This window comes from Neltuma alba, unplaced genomic scaffold, assembly GCF_004799145.2.
Source record: "Neltuma alba isolate B1F8T4 unplaced genomic scaffold, ASM479914v2 tig00001570_pilon, whole genome shotgun sequence".
Classification (NCBI taxonomy): domain Eukaryota; kingdom Viridiplantae; phylum Streptophyta; class Magnoliopsida; order Fabales; family Fabaceae; genus Neltuma; species Neltuma alba.
This window is the reverse complement of record NW_021632514.1, coordinates 6,236-26,145: the sequence shown is the minus strand read 5'-3', so window position 1 is coordinate 26,145 and position 19,910 is coordinate 6,236. Positions and strand designations below refer to the sequence as shown.

The window sequence follows — 19,910 nt, the reverse complement described above, 5'->3', positions numbered from 1 at the left end:
TTTTTGTATTTCTGTCATTCAACTATGTTGTTAAATGCCTTAGATTAGATGAGATTTTGAGCCTTACTGCTGACTATGTCCTCAGTCAAATATAGGTATTGATCGATCATATTAAGGAACTAAGCAAAGTTGTTAACAAATTCTTGCATGATGAATGTAACACCTTCACTTTTCACCAAATAACTTACCAATTAGAATAAAATGAAATCACATTTGATGGCCAAAAACTTGAAAAATTCAAGATTTAAAATTTTTTTCTCATGTTACTATTCACAACTGCCCCTATTTTGGCCAAACTTTGAAAAATCATGATTCTAAAAATTGAAATTAAGTGATTCTAAGTTCTATTAGAAGATCTTTGGATTATCTCTTAAGTAAAAATAAGCAATGGTCAATTTTCCTTCAGATTCGGGCCCATTTTAATTGCCAAAAGTTACTGGTCATTTGGTCATTTTCTAATTCTTCAGTATTGTTGTTTAACTTTGGAATGACATAACTTCTTGTACAAATATCCGTTTGAGGCATGCTACCACTCATTTTAAAGAGAAAATGAGATCTGTTTTCTTGTAAAATTTTGTGACCTAACTCACTCAAGTTGTCTAAATCATATTGGTCAAAGTTTAGCCTCCAAATGTTGACTTTCATCTCGTTTTGGTTTTGCCTCTTCATATTTAAGCTCTAACTCAACATACTATTCATTCAACCACATGATTAGATATATTAACATACTTTGGCATATAATTGCATCATAATATGACATAGTACCATCCAAAAAGAATATTTATAGACATCCATATGGTTCAAGAATGGATCAAAGCCATATACATTTCATAACATCAATTATTTTCTTCAAGCATTGATCACCTTGTTGCCCTTTGCTTTGGATGTTGTAGGCCCTAAGATTTGTTGAACATGGGCGGGATAAGATTCATAGGAATCTTAGTAGCATAGCATTACATTTACAATGTCACACTCAAGCAAAGTATCACATGCTACATGAACTGGTTATCACATGCCATCGAAAGGAAATAACATGCTTCTCATTCATAACACTCAACATTGTATAAGCCAAGGGATTACATGCATAGATTAAACATCATATAACATCATAATCTCATCCACATCATGGCATAACAACATAACATAACATATAGCAATAAATACAATGCGAGGTAACATTAAATAGTAAATGCTAGCTACCTTTTCCTAAGCCTATCCCTTAACTTCAAGCTACCCCTCTTGGCAAAACTCCTTCTCTTTGGATGCAAAACCTTAACAATTTCTTTAGCTTGTATGCACTTTCTCTCTCTAGAAGTTTCCTTTTCTCTCTCTAAAATCAAGTGTAATAAGTTTCCCCCTAGCTTTCATCTCTTGGCCAAAAATTCAAATGTGGGAGGGGATATTTATAGGCTTTTCATTAACTCTTTGCCCTTGATTTTCACCAAAATTACAAGCATTAGGTTGCTTAATCTTGGCCCTTGAAAATTCTTCCAAAAATAATGAAAAATAAATTAAAAATAGGTGGACAAATCTTATGCTTTTTGAATGTGATCTTGCCACATGTCCATATGATGTCATGGCGACAATGTTACTTGCTTATGTCATGCCAAGATTAATTAGCCTAATCTTGGTTAACTTCCTTATCATCATAACTAACCACCTTCTAGAAACTTATTTTTATTTTCATTTTTTATTAAATATTTTTCTTCCAAAATGGGCCAATTTAGGTGTGACAGATAGGCCATTTGGGCTAGAAAAATTTGCAAAACGTTCTACTTCCCCGAGTATCCTATCATTACACTGAGTATCGGTGCAGTGCCGGATGAATTTTTCTTGTATCCAGTCTAATCCGCTATCTTAGAAAATTCATCTCAATAAATTCATCTCAATGTACCTGTAGCTTTCTCTCAATGTAGGGAAGTTTCATGATTTTTCTCATAATTTAATTCACTCTGGAATTCTCTAAATTCCATTTCCAGCGAAATTAGCATTCTACAAGTGATAATTCCGCTTTAAATATTATTAAAGCTAACCTTCTCATCATTTGAAGTCATGAATGATTTTATAAATTATGATAATCCTTCAAGAAAATTTTTCATATTTTTTCCAAAATTATTGAGGCCTCTAGATATTTTAAATAATTAATTTTGTTTGTTATTACTCAATTTAACACCAAAAATTTCTGAAAATATAGAAAATTCTATATTTATTTATTTCCTTTTAGGAATTTCTCTGGGGCTTCAAAAGCTGTTCCTTGACCCTTAATTCTATTTTACATGATTTTCTGAGAATTCTTAAGAATTTCTAGCCTAACTTCTCAATCAATCTTTCTTCAACTGATATTTTAAAAATATCAATGCAAACACTACCCGGGTTTCTATTCAAAACTTGTAAGATCTATGTCCCCTCTGCACTAATCGGCACTTGGTCTATTGTAATTCCCTCGTCTTTAGAATTAAAATTTGCTGGATGTTACAATGAAGCACTATGCTTGGTAGCCAAACCTGGGTTTATCAAGGTCACTAAGAAACTTGGGAGCCAAAATAATTCTAAGATCCTTTTTCATCTTTCAGTGATAATGAGAAGGAGGGCAACAAGAACGATGTTTAGGGAGTTTTTTTTTTGCATATCCTGTTCCTGCTCATCATGTTATGTTTTGTTCGTTTTTTTTATTATGTGTATGTTCTGATCAGGCTGTGAACTGCCATTATAAAGAATATTAAATATGTGTTTGGTTTTATATCCAAAATCATCACGTATTTGATTTAACTAACTTTTAATATAAAAAATTTCTCATTTACATAAAACATGATAGTTGTAATGGTATAACTGTTACCCTTTATATAAAATACATGTCGATTGTAAAGGTCAAATCATCACGTATTGCTCACAAAACACCCGCAAAGTGGCACCTCTTGGAATTTTAAATACGATGGAGACTTTGTCTTAAGTTGGAGCATTTACAACTCCACCACTTTGACACCAATTTCGGTTATCAATAGGCATTTACCGTTGCAACCCACCAACCAACGCTATTGTCATACTAACCAGTGAGTTCGAGGACTTTATGTTCATTCGCCCTTGCTCACTGTTTCCTTCGCTCATGCTCTAATGTGAAGTTTATGTTTGTGAGCTCCGTCATCACTTGTTTAAGCTATTTTTCTTGTATGCCATGTGCATTATGCTTTATTCTCATTTTATGTTCTTTATGCTGTATATTCCATTCACAATACCTGTTGTTGTGATTGTGCATTTTAGGTATTTTGTATATCGCAATTCCTGTATGGAATGTTCATGTATGTATTTTTTTGGTTGTACTATTACTCTATAACTGACGGGTGATAGTACCAAACCAGCAATGCAATGATAATCAGCGAACTAGATCCTAGAAGAAGAAATAGAATGGATATTCTGTGGAAAATCTCATTATGAGAGGCCTCTGTTTCATAAAAGAGGTTAGTAAGGCAAGGACTGAGGAGAAAAAACTACGTGTAAAATGGAACCAAAAAAGGCAAGCTAATGACTCTCCTAAGTTTGCCAGCGATAGGCGCGATGGCAAAGAGCACTGTGCTTATCACTATCCACAACCGGAAGAAGGCTACTGAAGCACTATATAATGCTATTTGCGAAGCTGTTTTGGCATCATAGTGAGTAATTAATATTGTATAGAATGAGGTGAACGTTGACAATGTGCCTCTCACTACGGACCGCATGTACAACATAGCGGTGAAGATCATGATTTATAACAAGGCTATCCCCCCTGAGCACATGAGGGTGGAGCTAAAGACTACCAATAACCCCAACTATCCTCTTTCTATGGCCACCGAGGACGTAGAGACAGTAGTAGAGGCCGTGGCAAGCTTTGTTGCGTGGCCTAGTTGTATGTTCATATCTTGGAATAATCAGCCAAAGGTATATAGGAGTTGACATTTTAGATTATTCAATATGTAAAAACACTATTTGACTAATTGGTATTTTGCTTATTAGACTAATTAAGAAACCCAAGATGAGCCTACCGAAGGATCTCGGTTCAGTATCATGGGACCAGAACACCGCTAAGCAGCACGCTGAATGAGCGTCCTTGACAGCTTGACAATGTCTCGAGGATCGCGTAGCCATGGTCGATGGAGCGACTAGGGACAACTATTATTTGAGTATGGAGTTGGAGCAAGAGGTCTATGAAGACACCAGGGAGGACTATATCCCCAAAGAAGCATGGCTTGGCATGCTTAACCAACATGAACATTTATATCACGTATTTTTACAACTACGATTATTTATCCTTATTTGCTACTTCTATGTTAGGATTATATCGATTTGTTTATTTCGGAATATATACCTTATTATTAGGAATTGGCCTGAAGGGGGATTGTGCGTGACAAAAACTTTCTGTTGTTTTATCAATCAATTAATTGGTACTGCCAGTTTTTGTAATAATGTAGGGGGTGCTATATATAGACAACTTTTTGTTGTTTTATCAATTAATTAATTGGTTTTGCAAGTTTTTGTAATATTGTAGGCACTGCTTTTTAATTTAAAAAAATATGGACACGTACGTGATGTTTATAATTGAAAAAAGGTCATGTATTAATAACAAAACGTGATGGTCCTTACTCCGTCTCCATCATGTATTATTCCACACCATGACGATTGGTATACTAAAACGGTCACGTCTGTGCTCAAATACGTGACGGTCATACTTGATGGTTGGTACCTGTCATGTATTTATCTCGTAGAATAAATCACATATCTATACATGATGGTTAGATATGATGGTTACGAACAGTCATTTATTGACAAATTTAACTCACATCAATTATCGGTTTTGTAGTAGTGATAGTGGAGGAACAACAGATGTTGAAGCTGTAAATGAAGGCTATGTTGTGGTTTTATGTGTTTTATGTTGTTTTAATTATGTGCTTTGTGTGTGTCTCTCTCTCTATATATATATGTATGTATGTATGTAAGTGTATATACTTACAGAAAGATGGTCCAGTCCTGAAACAGAGTTATCTAGTCCAAACAATGATCACTTGCCTGCCATTTCGGAGGTGCACATGTGTTAACTGACAGGATCGTTGCTTTTACACACACGCACATATTGTCCTATCAAAAAAATCTTCCGATAAGAAGTTTTTTTGGGTGACAATTCCGATAGGAAGTTTGAGCTCACAAAATTATATTTCATTGGAAAACAGGGATGTTTTCCCTTATGCCATATTTAGTGCAAAGTGGGAATGGGACAGGGGCTTTCTTGAAAATCTATTCCAGTTTCAGTTCATAATTCTATACTTGTTTTTGGTAATGTAATTGCTGGAATTCATCGATGTTGGCACAATAGAGGGGGGGGGGGATCAGTACTAGTACAAGGCCTCTCAAAGACAAATACACTGAAGAGCACCTAACAGTCAAGCAGATATTTTTATACGTAGCAGATACTATATATATGTAGCTATCGCAAGAAGATAATTCCATAATGTTTTCCTCTTTAAATGTGTATTTCTGATTCATTGTTTTGCACACAAATTCACTATAAAAACAGTATGTTGGAATGAATGTAAGTAATGAGAGATGAGCATTGGTTTTCATACTTTTATCCTCCACATTCATCTTTTTCCTTTGCTCTTTATTTTCTCTTTTAAGCGATATACTTCTCCATAACAGAATAGATTTAAATCTTTATCTTGCTGGCTGTTTTCAGATACATTAATCAGAGTCTTTGTATACATCATAGGTAGTACACACACACAAACACACGAACATCATTAATGCTTACTATAAATGACTCTAAAGTCATGCTACATTAAGCTTCCAGAAACAGAGACAATTGTTATATCATGACAAATCTCAAGCACTGACGGATTAGTTTTTCTGAGTAAACAGGCTGATATTGTAACAATGTCAAACCCACTCCTTTGCAAATCATCTCTCTAATGACATAAGAAACTCACAAAGCTTATATGTATGTAGAGGGAAACAAAAAAAGCTTATATGTATGTACAAAGCCATCCCACATAACCTTGTATCAAATATCAATGAAACTTAATTTCAAGAAATAATAACCTCACTGAATTTTGATCCTCTGTGTGCATAAAATAATCCCAAAAAATTCACTGATCGACCAAGCTACTTAAACGATCCAAATCAAATCCAGAATCTTCATCTTTCTTTCATCACTCTGCTGCAATTGCATAACAATGACAAGATATGGTACTAGGAAAATGAAAATACTATAAAGAAACTTGCGCCAATTAGCCGGGTTTTGGAACAGAGAAAACTACCTTTTGGATGAAATCATGCTTCTGCGTGTCTTATTATCATCAACCTTTGTTGTTGCAGTTTCCTTCTCCCTTGCAGCTGCTTCTCTTTTTGTTTTCTTCCACTCTAATTCCATCGCCTTACTCAGTGCCTCAACCTTCTTCATGAGCATCTGAACACCCATATGTCAAACAATTTAGATGCACACATATATAGGCTCATCACTAGGAAAGAGTTTTAATGAATTACAACTAAAAATACGAAATTAATTCTATCCTAAGTGAGAAAATGGAAGGGTGCTACCTTTATTTCTTCATCCTTGGCCTGCAAACTACAATCTTTAGCTTCGCAATACTTTCTCAGGCTGATGACCTCTTTCTGAAGCTTATCATATAGAAAGCCTGAGACCACATCATTTTCATCCCCTCCAACTTCACTACTTATCTTGCATTTGGACTCGTCTTCCACGTTATTATTGTCATTAACATTCAAATTCATTATGTCTGTGTGCTTCATCTGCATTACTGTTTCATTTTCCTTCTCACCACTGTCAGCAACTTTACTTCTTGAAGATACCCATATGCCTTTCTTGAATGCATTTTCTACAGAACCATATTTGGCTTTATTATTGTCATTGTTGATTTTTATGTTTGGCTGATGAAAGAGAGAACCTCCAACAGAAGATGCTCTTGGTTGTGATGTGGATCTCTTTCTTAGTGCACCACTACTCGTTAGGAAACCTAAGATGTTGGACTTTTCTACTTTTGGAGACCCAGAAGCTGCAGAGGAATTCATCGCTTGACTTGAGATATTCTTCATTCCTTCTTCCAGTGTCTTTAGCCTTAGCTTTAGTTTATCCTGAAGAGAATAATAATGCCAGAGATAATATAGTTATAATTAAAACTGACTACGCTCAATGGAAGTCTATAATGTCAGATGTATCATAATATATTTACCTTTAACTGTGCCTCTGCCTTAGCTGTTCTATCCGATATCGCTAACTTGTCTTTCATCCTTTGCATCTCTGCCTGCACAAGGAAGGACATATTTAACTTTTGGGAAAAATCTCATTAAAGGAGATTAGAAATTATTATTCTGCCTAAGGACTAAGGTTACGTTTGGTACGGAGTACTAAAAATAAGAGATAAAGATTGGGATTGAAATTGAAAATATATGTTGAAAGGATGCTTACATGAGTGATTTCTTATCACATGGGATTAGGCAATCCCATATAGATAGGATTGGAGAACACCACCTCCCCTCATGGTATTCCCCAATCCCACATATATGGGTTTGTTTAATCCCGAGTATCATACGATTACTCATACTAAACACTTTTTTAATATACTTTCACATTTTCAATCTCAATCCCTATCCCTCATTTTTAATGCTTCGTACCAAACGGGACCTAAAAGTTATCATCAAGTTTTTGGAGATTTTGTTAAGACGTTGAAGAGTTATTTTTATATTATAGGGAAGTTAGGCTTAAATTTTAGGATTTACCTGCATAATCCTCCTCTCTTCAAGCCATTGCTTGACAGGCATGACTTTTTCATTTTCATCCTTCCACTCATTAGCCACAACAGTAGCTACTCTGTTGGCTGAAACTTTTATCCTTGCTAGTTCCCTCTCCAGTGTTCTCTTCTCTTCCTGTTAAATTAAGTACCAACCCATGTTATTGCATTGACCAAGTAGCAAGCTTCATCAGGTTAGAAAGTAAGATAATTAGACATCCTATTGTAAGATTATCACTCGCATCAGAATCTATGGAGGAGTCTAAAGCACCTGCAACTCAGAAATCTGTCGTTGATAATCCCGAACAGCATTAGCAGTGGCTCCACTAGCCAATATGACCTCTTCTAGTTGTTCAATGGTTTGGCTAAGTTTTTCGACTTCCAAAACCTTCTGGCGATGGGTTTTCTCTAAGATTTTGTTCTCCTCCTGTTCATGAAATGCTTAAATTTGCCCAATCACATCTCAAGATTCTATCAAACCAAAGAGGAAGAAAACAAAACATATATAGAAACCATGCCTTGCAAATCTCAATCTGTCTCTTCAAGTCAAAATTCTGATTTTGAACTTCCTCAACTATTAAAGCCCTGTCCAATGCACTCCTCAGAATCCTCTCTGCTTCAAGCAACGCCGATTCTTTTGTCTTCGTGAGCCGTTCCAAAGCTTTCTTATCTTCTTGTAGAGCTGCAATCTACATGGACACAACAGATAGTCTTGAAGTAAAAGTATGTAAACTTTTGATTATATTGTATTACGAAGGGGGAAAAGAATTACTAGTGAGGTAATATAAATAAGAATATTTTACACTAATTTCTCCTCAGATTTACTTTCTCGATGTGGTTCATACCTCATTCTTACACATCTTGATCTCGGCCTCAAGAGGAGCAATTACAGTGTGAACTGGAACTGATTCATCATCCTTTTGATTCGCATGTAACCTTCTGAGAGTTGTTTCTGCAGCATACTGTGCAGCCAATGCATCCTTCTTCTCATCACTCAACTTTTTGACTTCTAGATTCTGCAGATGAAAACGTTTTGACGGAGGATTCATGTTAGAGTCTAGCTCAAGCAAGTTGGGATATGGTTCCAAGAAAAAGAAATACTAACACCAGTTTAGCGTACCTTGTGCTCAACAATATCCTCTGCAACTCTTAGTTTTTCTTCCAGTTTGTTCACTTCAGTTCTCAGCTGCATTTGAAAACAAAAAAATTTAGAAATTGCAGAAAATCATGTAACAGTTTTGAGGATATGTTCTTTTTTTAAGTTGAAAACTACATGTCTCTATTATCTGGACCCAGAAGCCTAGAAATATATAATTCAGTCATTTAAAATTTATTGACTCTTGTTAATTTTAGAACGTCTACATTTGTCTCGTTTTTAACTGACAGATAAGGAAAGAGTAACAACTAAACAAACTTTTTTAAGGACTGAATTACTGTCACTCCTAGGTTAAATGATTAAAATATGTCTTTCAACATCAAAATATTAAACTTCCTTGATAGTTTTACATTTCTGAAGAAGAATTGCGATTAATGAGAATAAAAAGGGAAAATACCTCTTCTATGGCCTTATCCTTCAGTGATTCGGTTGCCCTTGAGGCCTTGATTTCACTCTGACAAGTTGCAAGTTCCCTAAGTTTTTCTTCAATTATATAATTATTTATTTATTAGTTTATACATATATATGTTATAATGACTTGAAAAATAATTAAAAAGCATCATTGAGAAAGAATGATAGGAGCTATCATTCCCTTGTTTTCTCGGGCAATCACTGAAACAGAAAGCATGAGGAGTAGACAAAGGGAACAATCAAACAGCGAAGCGAATTCAAAGAAGTACTTTCTTGAAGTGATCTCAAGTGAGGTACTTTCTTCAAACATTTTGTCGTCACTGACACAAACTTTTGGAAAATCATATTCCAAATATAAATCCACACGAACCCCATAATAGAATTTCACACTGCCACAAAACTTTTTGAAAGAAAAGAACGATACGTTTTGTCAGTTACAAAAAGCATCACTGACATGAATCAGCATAACCTTCAGAATCAAAAAGGGAAATGAAGAAACAAAGTGATGATACGCCACATGGATACAGTAACTGAAGAAAATAACAGAAGAAATTAAGTAGGTTTCTGAGCTCAGCAGTAAACAAAACAAACAGAAAAACTATGCAAATTCGTTAAGTTTCAGAAAATGCTGAGAACTAGACAAGAACATGACAAAGAAATTAACAAATGAATGAATGAACCAATTACCTTTGAGTTGGTTTTGCAAATGATCAGTCTCCAACACGAAGGGGTCAGGTTGAACATGAGGAACATCTTCTGCAGCATGATGTTCTTCGTAGCCCACCATTTTTGAAACTGTCATATAGCTTCTTATGTTAATGCTAAATTGCGAGGTTCTGAAGGGCAAGCGAAGCAGGGATAAGTGTATGTGTGTGTGTGTGCGTGTATGTATATATAACTAAGAAAGAGAAAATAGGATCAGTGATAAACAATAAAGATAATGATTCGAAGAAGAAATTGACCGTGAAGAGAGGAATGAGTTTCCTCTTTAGTGAAGCAAACTTGAGAATGGGATGACAGAGAAGCCGGCCAAGTCCGCTAGTTCATGTTCGTATCAGTAACGGTTACTTTCTAGTTTTTCTGCTTAATTACACCTTTTTTTTGGGTAATTTATTTAAAAATTTAAATTTGTTTCGAAATTTGAAATTTAAATCCACAATTCACCAGTTCAACGTGTGGGATCCAATTTAGTAGCTCCGTATATAAAAGTTGGGAAATTTCATTGCAACCACCTTTCTAAGGATTTGCTATTTACAGAATTTGTAAATAATGAATTATTTTTAATAATTAATATATTTGTAGAAAATTTTTCGTAAAAAGGTATTTTGCTATGTTTTTTATTTTGTTGAATTAAAACACAAAAGAAAAAATTTTTAAATGAATTTTAAAAAAAAGATAAATATCATCCAACACCATATTTTATTTTTTAGGTGCATCCAAGATCCTAATCTAATTTATTGTGCGTTCAATACTTTGATATTATTTGTCCAGCACACAGCCAATACCACTTATTGTTATCTTTTTGGTTACGTTTAGTACCCTAATGTTATTTATGTTTTACGATGATGGATGCACAGTAATTAAAATTTGGCCGCTAACTAGCTGTTAATTGATATGGTAATTAAGTGGTCTCACCCCATAAATAACATAAGTTTGAATCTCAAATAGTGTATTTATAGAGACTGCTTTAATATTAACACTTCCAACCTAACAAAGACTAGTTTCAAGACCAAAGTAACTTAAAAATACTTGAATTATACTAAAACAAAAATAAAATTTGGGGTGCTAAAAGCACTAGAATAATAACATCAAGGTGTTGGATCCTATTATAGCCACACAAAAAAAAATTGTGCTTACATGGATAATCTCATTTTTAACTTTTTACCATGACTAGTTTTACTGTGTGAACTTGGGATGCTCTCTCGTTGGAAAATGAATTATGACCCCCAAAAAAAAAAAAAAACAACAACAACGATAAGTACGTTGATCCGCGTAATTCCTCTTTTCACTTAGCAATTAGTGGCAAACAAAGTTAAGCATCAATCATGCATGTTCCACCAGATTAACCAAGATAATGCATTAGTTATGATCTTTTATTCCTTAATGTCCCAGTTTTTCTGGTTCTCATCAAACAATAGTATTAATTATTTGCTTAAAACACAAATAAAACATAATTAAAATATCTTATTATTTGTCATCATCCAACGCCTTCCTTACTTACATTGAATCATTGAGGGTAGGTATTATCATTATGTTTCTTCCATCACTTTTTCTATGGCCAAAATTATTAGTTCTTTCACTTCTACATACAAGAGCTAGCATTTTTCTTAATTTATTTTATTCCTTTTTGTTTACTTTGAATGTAAAATCTCAATTCATTTTTTTACAGCTATAATTATTTTTCTAAATTCTCCCTATTTGTTAATCAATGAAAATTTTTTGAGTGCAAATAATTAAAAATAATGGTTCTTTAAGGAACTAACAAAATTTTTTTCTACAAATAACTAAAATAATTTTCTTAATCTCTGTAAACTTTTTTGATCAAATATAAATTATTTATTTAGCTATTATATTTAAAATCGAAAGAAATATTATCCTATCGAAAATGGACTGTTTTCTTTTTAGTTCCTAACTAAAAACAATTGAACTTTTTAATTGAAGTGTAATTATCAAAGGAAAGATAACATTTTGAACTATTCAATTGCTTAAGCGTGAAATCGGATTCTATTAGATCATTCTTTTCGTTCTTTCTACTTTTACCTTGACGCATGAAAAAGATAGGTCCTGTAGCTATATCCGATAAAAATTGGTGCTTATTGATCAAAATTTAAAAGCAATCCTCATCGATCTAAAGTGGCGTCTAAGTGTTCCTAGCCGAAATATTATTCCCCTTTTTAAAAATAATTAAATTCTGTAATGTTATATTAATGCATATTATCAATGTTGAGTATAACTAGTGCGAGTCATGTGTATCATGGAGTCTAAAAAACAAGCAATATTATTTATGACTCATGAACAATTTGTTGAACTTTTATATCACATACAAAATCTTTAAAAAAAAAATACTATTCTTTAATATAAGAATTAGTAAATAAGTTAAATTGGATCATAAATATAAAATTTTAATTTATTTTGTCCCTCTTATTTGTCTATGTTGGATTTTAGGCTTGGATCCGCCCTTGATGGGCCGGATTGTTTGACCGGGTATAAAGAGAATATACCAATCAAATATCCAGGCGATATTGTGATATGTTTGACTTGGTCAAACACCCTAAATCATATCCAATCGGTTACGATATAAATCTAATTAATTTAATATTTAATTAATTAATTTATATTGTGTAGATTAAATATATATTAAGTATATATATTTAGAATTAATTGTGATTGATTCTGGATTTGAATTCAAATATCATGATATTATGAGATAAGGATATATTTATATATCCTATCTCAGATTTTTTATCTGATGGGCTCAGTGGATATTTTGGCTACCCAAATTATCCCTGACAAAAGCTATAAATAGAGGCTTCCCCCCATCAGTTCAAATCACTCCAGTAGTAGAGCTTTCCTACTATATATATCTCTCTCTCTTATTTTCTTTCTTGCAAAGAGGTGCTCCGCTGTGCACTTAAAAGCTTAGACTTTTATAATCTAGCTTAAGCGTGAGCTAAGAAGATCCGACCTGACCCGACCCGAGATCCGACCCGGTATGTTTTCGATCCATTGTCCTTTTATTCTAACATTGGTGTTAGAGCCATAATGATCTTGAGGCTATCAATATATGTTATTCGTTTATTCTGCTGCCGTTAATATACCAATACATTCGGATGTTATACTCTTGTGTTTTAAACTCGAATACACACTCTGTACATATATTTGAAGCTTGAAAACATTGCCTGTGATGCCGTGGGGTTCAAAAACGTGATCGAAATCCTTTTTTTTCAAAAGCTCCAACGTTGGCCGTACGAACCAGTTTTTGGGTCTTTAAAAATGATGTTTTTTGAAGAAAATGAACCCATAGAATTATAGAGCACGAAAATACGAGTTCATAGACACCTAAAATGCATAAAACGGAGCTCGGAGGCGGAAGATATGGGGGTTCAAAAATGGCGGGTCGCGACGGACCCGTCAGAGCTCCAGCCGGATCTGGGGCGACCCGGCTGGAGGTCAGGGACAACCTGACCAGCCCAAAACAGTGTCGTTTTGGGCTGGCCAGGACGCAGCGTCGCACTTCAAGTGAAACGCTGTGTTTCGGGTCTGGTGGACCCGGATCCTCCCTGGAAGTTCGATCGATTGACCAAAAAAAATTTTTTTAAAAAAAAAAACTACAAAAAAAAATTTTGAAATTTTTTTTTACGCCCTTATGGGCGCGTGGGGTCCACCTAGGGACCCTTTGGTCACAAAAGGCACATATATAGATTCCTTAAGACGTGGGGAATCAGATGGAATAGGTCAGGTAACGGTGAGAGGTCGGAAAGGCAGCGCGTGTATGACGTCATACATAAAGGATTAAATATATATTAAATATATATATTTAGAATTAATTGTGATTGATTCTGGATTTGAATTCAAATATCATGATATTATGAGATAAGGATATATTTATATATCCTATCTCAGATTTTTTATCTGATGGGCTCAGTGGATATTTTGGCTACCCAAATTATCCCTGACAAAAGCTATAAATAGAGGCTTCCCCCCATCAGTTCAAATCACTCCAGTAGTAGAGTTTTCCTACTATATATATCTATCTCTCTCATTTTCTTTCTTGCAAAGAGATGCTCTGCTGTGCACTTAAAAGCTTAGACTTTTATAGTCTAGCTTAAGCGTGAGCTAAGAAGATTCGACCCGACCCGACCTGGGATTCGACTCGGTATGTTTTCGATCCATTGTTTTTTATTCTAACAGTCTAAACTAACTCTCTTGATTGAATAAATTGAGGGAGTTTGCACCAAAAGATAGTTTCAATCTTTTTAGAGATATTAACATATATTTTTGATAAACAACTTGAAGGGAATTGAAAGACGACGCGCAGCGGAAAACAACACAAAATTTTAAAACTTTCAATCCCTTGCCCGGATCTACCGATCGCGTTTAAGTCAGGTAGTAAGAAGTATTACCTTCGGTGTTCGGTTTCCGAGTGGCTTGGTGATTCCGCCGTTCAGGATGCCTCTGCTCGCCTCCTTTATCATTCAAAGTCGACAACTCCGGTCGGCTTCCTCTACCGGTATCCACACGAGTAGCCCTCAACCTCGAACGACGTGCTAGCGTCTATGTCCGTCTAGGGTTTTCAGAGAATCCGTCCACTCTTATCTCTCTTAGGCCGTCTCTTATCTGTTGGTACTCTCACACTAAAACCCTAGCTCCTCATATCAAATATATAGGATGCTATAGGTTTAATGAATAATATTTAATTTCGAAATTAACTCTAAATTAATTCCGAAATTAATACAATATCAAATATTGCCTAATCAGATAAGAGAACAATTAAATAAATATGGTTTAAATTAAATCCGTCTCACAGATTTAATTCACTTATTTATTTAATAAAGAGATGACGGAATTAATTTATATATTTAATTTATCCTTATAAATTAAATCTAACAATTAATATTTCTTATATTTATATATATACGAATTTATATATATATACACGTCCACCCTATATTATTCATTGAATCTGGACATATCTTAGATTCAATGAATCTGGACATCATAACTCGTGTTGGGCTATTTTGTGTGCAACCCTGTAGGCCCATATGAAGTTGGCAGTGGGCCATTAACTATAATGACTCACAAGTCGTAAGCGGTCTCTAGCAAGACATCACGACTACCCAAAACGTATGAGGATCATTGAACGATGCAACCTTTCATACAACCATATCACGTCCCTTTTGTCACACGACATTTTGGTCATGGATGAGGCATGGAGAACGTCATCCTCCTATTCATGACCGTTACTTTCTCGATCCCTGAGTAGTCTGAGTATAGAAACGGAACTATCTTTCCATTATAGTATGACCATACATTTCTCAGACTCACTCATCGAGGGGCCCAGTAATGTCTCTCTACGAATGTGAGGGACAAATTCCATCTTGACCATTCACATTCTTCCGCATGAAAAACCACTAAGCCTGAACATAGTCTTTATGATCACTCGGTCAAAAGTGACTTTTGACTAGGTCAAAGCTAAGCGTTTCTCATGTAAGAATCCATGATGATCTCAGGTCAAAGGGCACAGTGACATGGTTTGTATATGAGAGAAGCTTATGACTTAACCCATGCAACTCTCTCATAGTGGGTCGGTCCAACACCTTGTACTCTTACATGTGCCTATGACTTTAATTTATATCTCTATATATCTTTAAAGTCATACTGGTTTTATTTCATCTTTGCTCCCACATAGATGACCGACCAGGGACATTTAGGATAAACCATGAGTTATCCAAGGATAGTCATCACAGTAAACATGCAAATAATATGATAACGTAATTAATAAATTCATAAATTAACAATGTTCAAAATATAATGATTGGCCCCTAGGGCACAATTTCCAACACAACTAATTTAAATATCATTCTTAATCTACTAAAATTAATTAAATATATCTTATATTAAGGATCAGGGTAGTATTTTTCTGGCATTAATGTTTTAGTTGTTTGATTTTTAAATATAAAATATGGTCTAATTGTTTTGTAGACACGGGCAAGCGTGAAATGTATGAGGCAAGATAATTTTTATAATCGTAATATGTGATATCGTTTGTTTAAATATATAAAATATGTAATTTTGAGAAATCTTAGATCTTCTATAAAGAATAATTTTTTGTAGATATTTTACTCAAAGCATATTTTTTTGATTCCAACCATAAAAATTATTATTTATTGATTTCCATATTTTATGATATATTTATATATTTTTATACAGAAAATATTTTATTACTTAATTATTTTTAAAATTTGTAATATTTCTGCAAACATATATATATAATGTTTTATTTCATCTACTGCATAAAATTATAGTAGCTTCTGAAAATAATAAATTTTCTTTTATTCTGATTTTAGGCAATTTTACAATTTTGAACAAAAATTGCAAAAAAAATTTTCAAATGCAATGTTTTTTCGGAAAAATAAGTACTTGTTCATTATAAAAAAGGAAGGTATTTTCAGCCTCCAAAAATATTGAGAGTATTTCCAGCATTTAAGATTTGTGTGACGATTATTATTTAGTTTTGAAACTTTAAAAATAAACAAAACATTTTTTCAAAAATATGTATTAATTAATATGTTAAACATAAATATTTATCTAATTTAAAAAGCTGACGACTGTTAAAAATAAATAAGTAAATACTTTAAAATAATGTTAAATATATGCGGAATTAAAATATTTTTAATTAAAAATACACTTTTAATGTAATTATGTGTACTTTAAATTATTTAATCCTCAAGATAGCACGTCACCATTTGAATAAAATATACACACACAATCAATTTTTAATCTGTCAGACCAAAAAACAAAATATTCTTTTAATTAAAATAATTATGTTGCATATACTTCTAACAGTTGTCATCTTCGCTTTAAAGTATAATTAATTGTTAATTAATTTAAATAACTAAATAAAGATAAAGTGAGGGAAGCATCCAGCTGTTCATTCGTAACATGAAGATTGAAGCCATTTGGCAATTCTTGGGGTATAGGAGTTCTTTTGATACACGACAAAAGGAAAAGGCTTTACCAACAACAAAATATTATTAATCAACGAGAAAGAAAATAAAATAAATAAATAAAACTAAAATAAATAAATAAATAAAACTGAATTTATCAAAGAGTCTTAATATTCTGCCATTATAAAATTGACTGTATATGCATTAAAAAATTATACACAATAATGTTTTCATTTTCGTTTTTATATAGTTTTATAAATTATTTATAAGTATAATTGCAAAATCTCACTTGAAGGAATTTGGATTTAATATTTTTATTAATCGAATTATTTTGTCACTTTTTTTCTTTTGCCAACGAATTATTATTTTATCATTAAACACTGTTTTGATAATGATGTGAAGAAAAGTGCGGTCAAGGTAAGCTTCGATTGATTCTCTTTATGGTCATCCATTTTAAAATATTGATTTGAGTCGCTGGCTATTAATAATTAATATGATTATTAGTATAATTAAACATAATTTTGTACAGAAGCTAAAATAATAACTTTATTGAAATAAATAATAATGAATATAATGTTGGCAAAAAAAAGTAATGGATAATACCAGTGTTCATACATCATACATGGTGGCAATGCGTTTTAACTTTTAACTTTGGTCAATCCAGAAAAAGAATTATTTCAAGCCCTCGATATAAGCTTTAAAAAACTAATTCATGTATAATAAAAATTAGTTAAAAACAACAAATAGGTAATTATTTTTTATTTTTAAATATTTCTTTGTAATAAATGAGAAAATAGATTAAAAAAATGTATGAAGAAATGTAATAAGAGAAACTATGATAAAGGACAGAGAATAAATAACTAATATCAAAATTGAAAAAAAAAATGTATTAATTTTTAAGATAAATTTAAATTTAAGTTTATAAAATAGACTGTACTTCTCTCTAAATTTAAAACTGACAAATAGAAGCTGAGGGAGTAACAAATTAAATAACAAATTGTGTTATTGGAGTACGATTAGTTTTTAATTTTGTAAGAGTCAAAATTTACAACCAAAAAGAGATAGAAGAAGCACCATTAATTGGGTTTAAATGTGTTTTATGTTTCTGTTTCCTGTTTCTTTTTAAATTATGTGAATTGTCATAGCCAAATCGAATTAATCCATGATCCATAAAGTGTCAAATATAATGCTGTTGGCTGGTGCTCCACTTCGAAAGCCCAAATACCAAAAGGAATATTTGGTAATTATGATTTTTTTTGGCCAAAAGTAATTATGATTTATGAAAAGCAGCATATCAAGCTGTATACCAAAAAGCAGCATATCAACCTGGACATATTTAATTCATTGGTTAAAACACGAGAACTGAAAAATAAAACACCGAGCGCAACAGTGTGGATTCGATCATTCGACATGTCCGTTTCGTATGAGGGGAAACGAAGCGAAGGGAGGGAAAAAAAAAAATCTTAATCAACTTGATTTAAAAAATAAAAAAATGGTATTAAAAATTTTAGGAAAAATTTAAAAAATACATTTGAAATTCCAAAATTTAAATCAGGAATGACTATTTTTCAAATATTGTCAATTGTTATTATTGTGTAGTAAGTAAACAAGACTGATTTAAAATTTTGAAATTCAAAAATATTTTTTTAGGATTCTCCCGAAATTTTAAGTTAATTTTATTTGCTCTTTTATCTTATATCTTCTTTTTATCAAAATTTTATAATATCACTTTTTTAATTTTTTTAAATCTAACTTATTAAAAATTTTCCTCACCTACCTTCCCCTCTAATTCTCTTATACCAAACATAAGGTTAGTGATTATAGGTATTTATATTTGCATATATGTCTGTATATGTGTATGGGGCAATATTATTATGATTTTAAACTTACATAGTAAATTTGCACAAAAGATAAGTTTTTGGTGCCCAGTATTCCGTAATGAAAACTTTTGAGACAAATTTATATACCTTGACCTATTAAATAATTCAAATAATTAATCTACTATAGTTTTAACTGGTGTAGAAATTTTTTTCTTACCAGTTCCTAATTTAGTAATGGTTAGAGCAACTGATCCTATGTTCATGATAACAAATTTGAAGAAGAATTTATTTTACAATAAATTAATTAATTAAGATATTAATCAAATTTTATAAAAGTTATTAATGTGCTTTCACAAAGTTGTTTGATTGGTTCATGCTTTTTAAAACGTTTTGTAAATAGCATTTAACTCATATGAATTCTCGATAAAAACCAGTTCAGAAAAGCCTCACTCTTTATTCATAAGATATCTTTATTTGGCTTTTTACTAAAATAAGAATATATTGAAAATATGTTCATAATTGTTTTTAACTCTTAATTTGTCCTAGTTATATTCTTAGAATTCACATTATATTTTTTAGTATTCAACCGTAATATATTCAAGATAGAGATAAAGTCAAAAGTGACAGTGATTCTATCCTAGCCAGACCAAGCTTTCTATTGTTATATCTCATTTGGACTATTCTGATGAACTGAAGATATATTCTAAGTTATTTCTAACTTTTATTCTATCCTAATTCTATATTAAAAAGTTATTTTATCATATTTGAAACCTACAGAGTATCTTATCAAAGAGAAAATATTTACAGAATATATTAAAATACTCTAGAAGATATCAAAGATCGAACGGGAAGATTAAAAAGAAAATACAACCTATCAGAAAGCATTAATCAGAGCCAACTTATTTAGAAACAAACTTCAATGGGAACTTTCATTAAATGCTCTCACTTTGTATCTAACAAACAAATTCAAAGATCACAAATAGAAGAATACATTGAATGAAGAAACAGTGAGAACCAAGAGAAATCATACAAGGACTACAAGTGCAGAAAGAACATTTTTTGCAATAGTCTTTGAAAATTTATT

General features: G+C 32.4%; 1 protein-coding gene across 2 annotated transcripts; it reads right to left on the bottom strand.

The window, feature by feature from the left end:
* Positions 1-5,715: 5,715 nt before the first annotated feature.
* On the bottom strand, positions 5,716-19,323 carry LOC114759316 (microtubule-associated protein 70-5-like). Of its 2 annotated transcripts, XM_028948487.1 has the most exons (12): positions 19,313-19,323; positions 10,027-10,148; positions 9,326-9,411; positions 8,893-8,958; positions 8,618-8,788; positions 8,291-8,461; positions 8,044-8,199; positions 7,762-7,908; positions 7,215-7,286; positions 6,562-7,116; positions 6,282-6,430; positions 5,716-6,181 (listed from the first exon to the last, which is right to left on the bottom strand). In XM_028948487.1, exons 2-12 carry the CDS (start codon positions 10,139-10,141, stop codon positions 6,160-6,162), a joined length of 1,710 nt encoding a protein of 569 aa, XP_028804320.1. In that variant the 5' UTR covers positions 10,142-10,148; positions 19,313-19,323; the 3' UTR covers positions 5,716-6,159. The 2 variants fall into 2 exon arrangements, with proteins under 2 accessions (XP_028804320.1, XP_028804326.1); XM_028948493.1 differs by lacking the exon at positions 19,313-19,323 and having other exon boundaries at positions 5,716-6,178; positions 10,027-10,237.
* Between the last annotated feature and the right edge of the window lie 587 nt (positions 19,324-19,910).

Excerpts from the sequence above, each read along its gene's own strand:
- LOC114759316 (XM_028948487.1), bottom strand. The coding sequence starts at position 10,141 with ATGACAGTTTCAAAAATGGTGGGCTACGAAGAACATCATGCTGCAGAA. Across the intron at positions 8,959-9,325 it reads AGGATAAGGCCATAGAAGAG|CTGAGAACTGAAGTGAACAA; the intron begins GTATTTTCCCTT and ends TTTCAAATGCAG. Across the intron at positions 7,287-7,761 it reads AAGAGAGGAGGATTATGCAG|GCAGAGATGCAAAGGATGAA; the intron begins GTAAATCCTAAA and ends TTCCTTGTGCAG.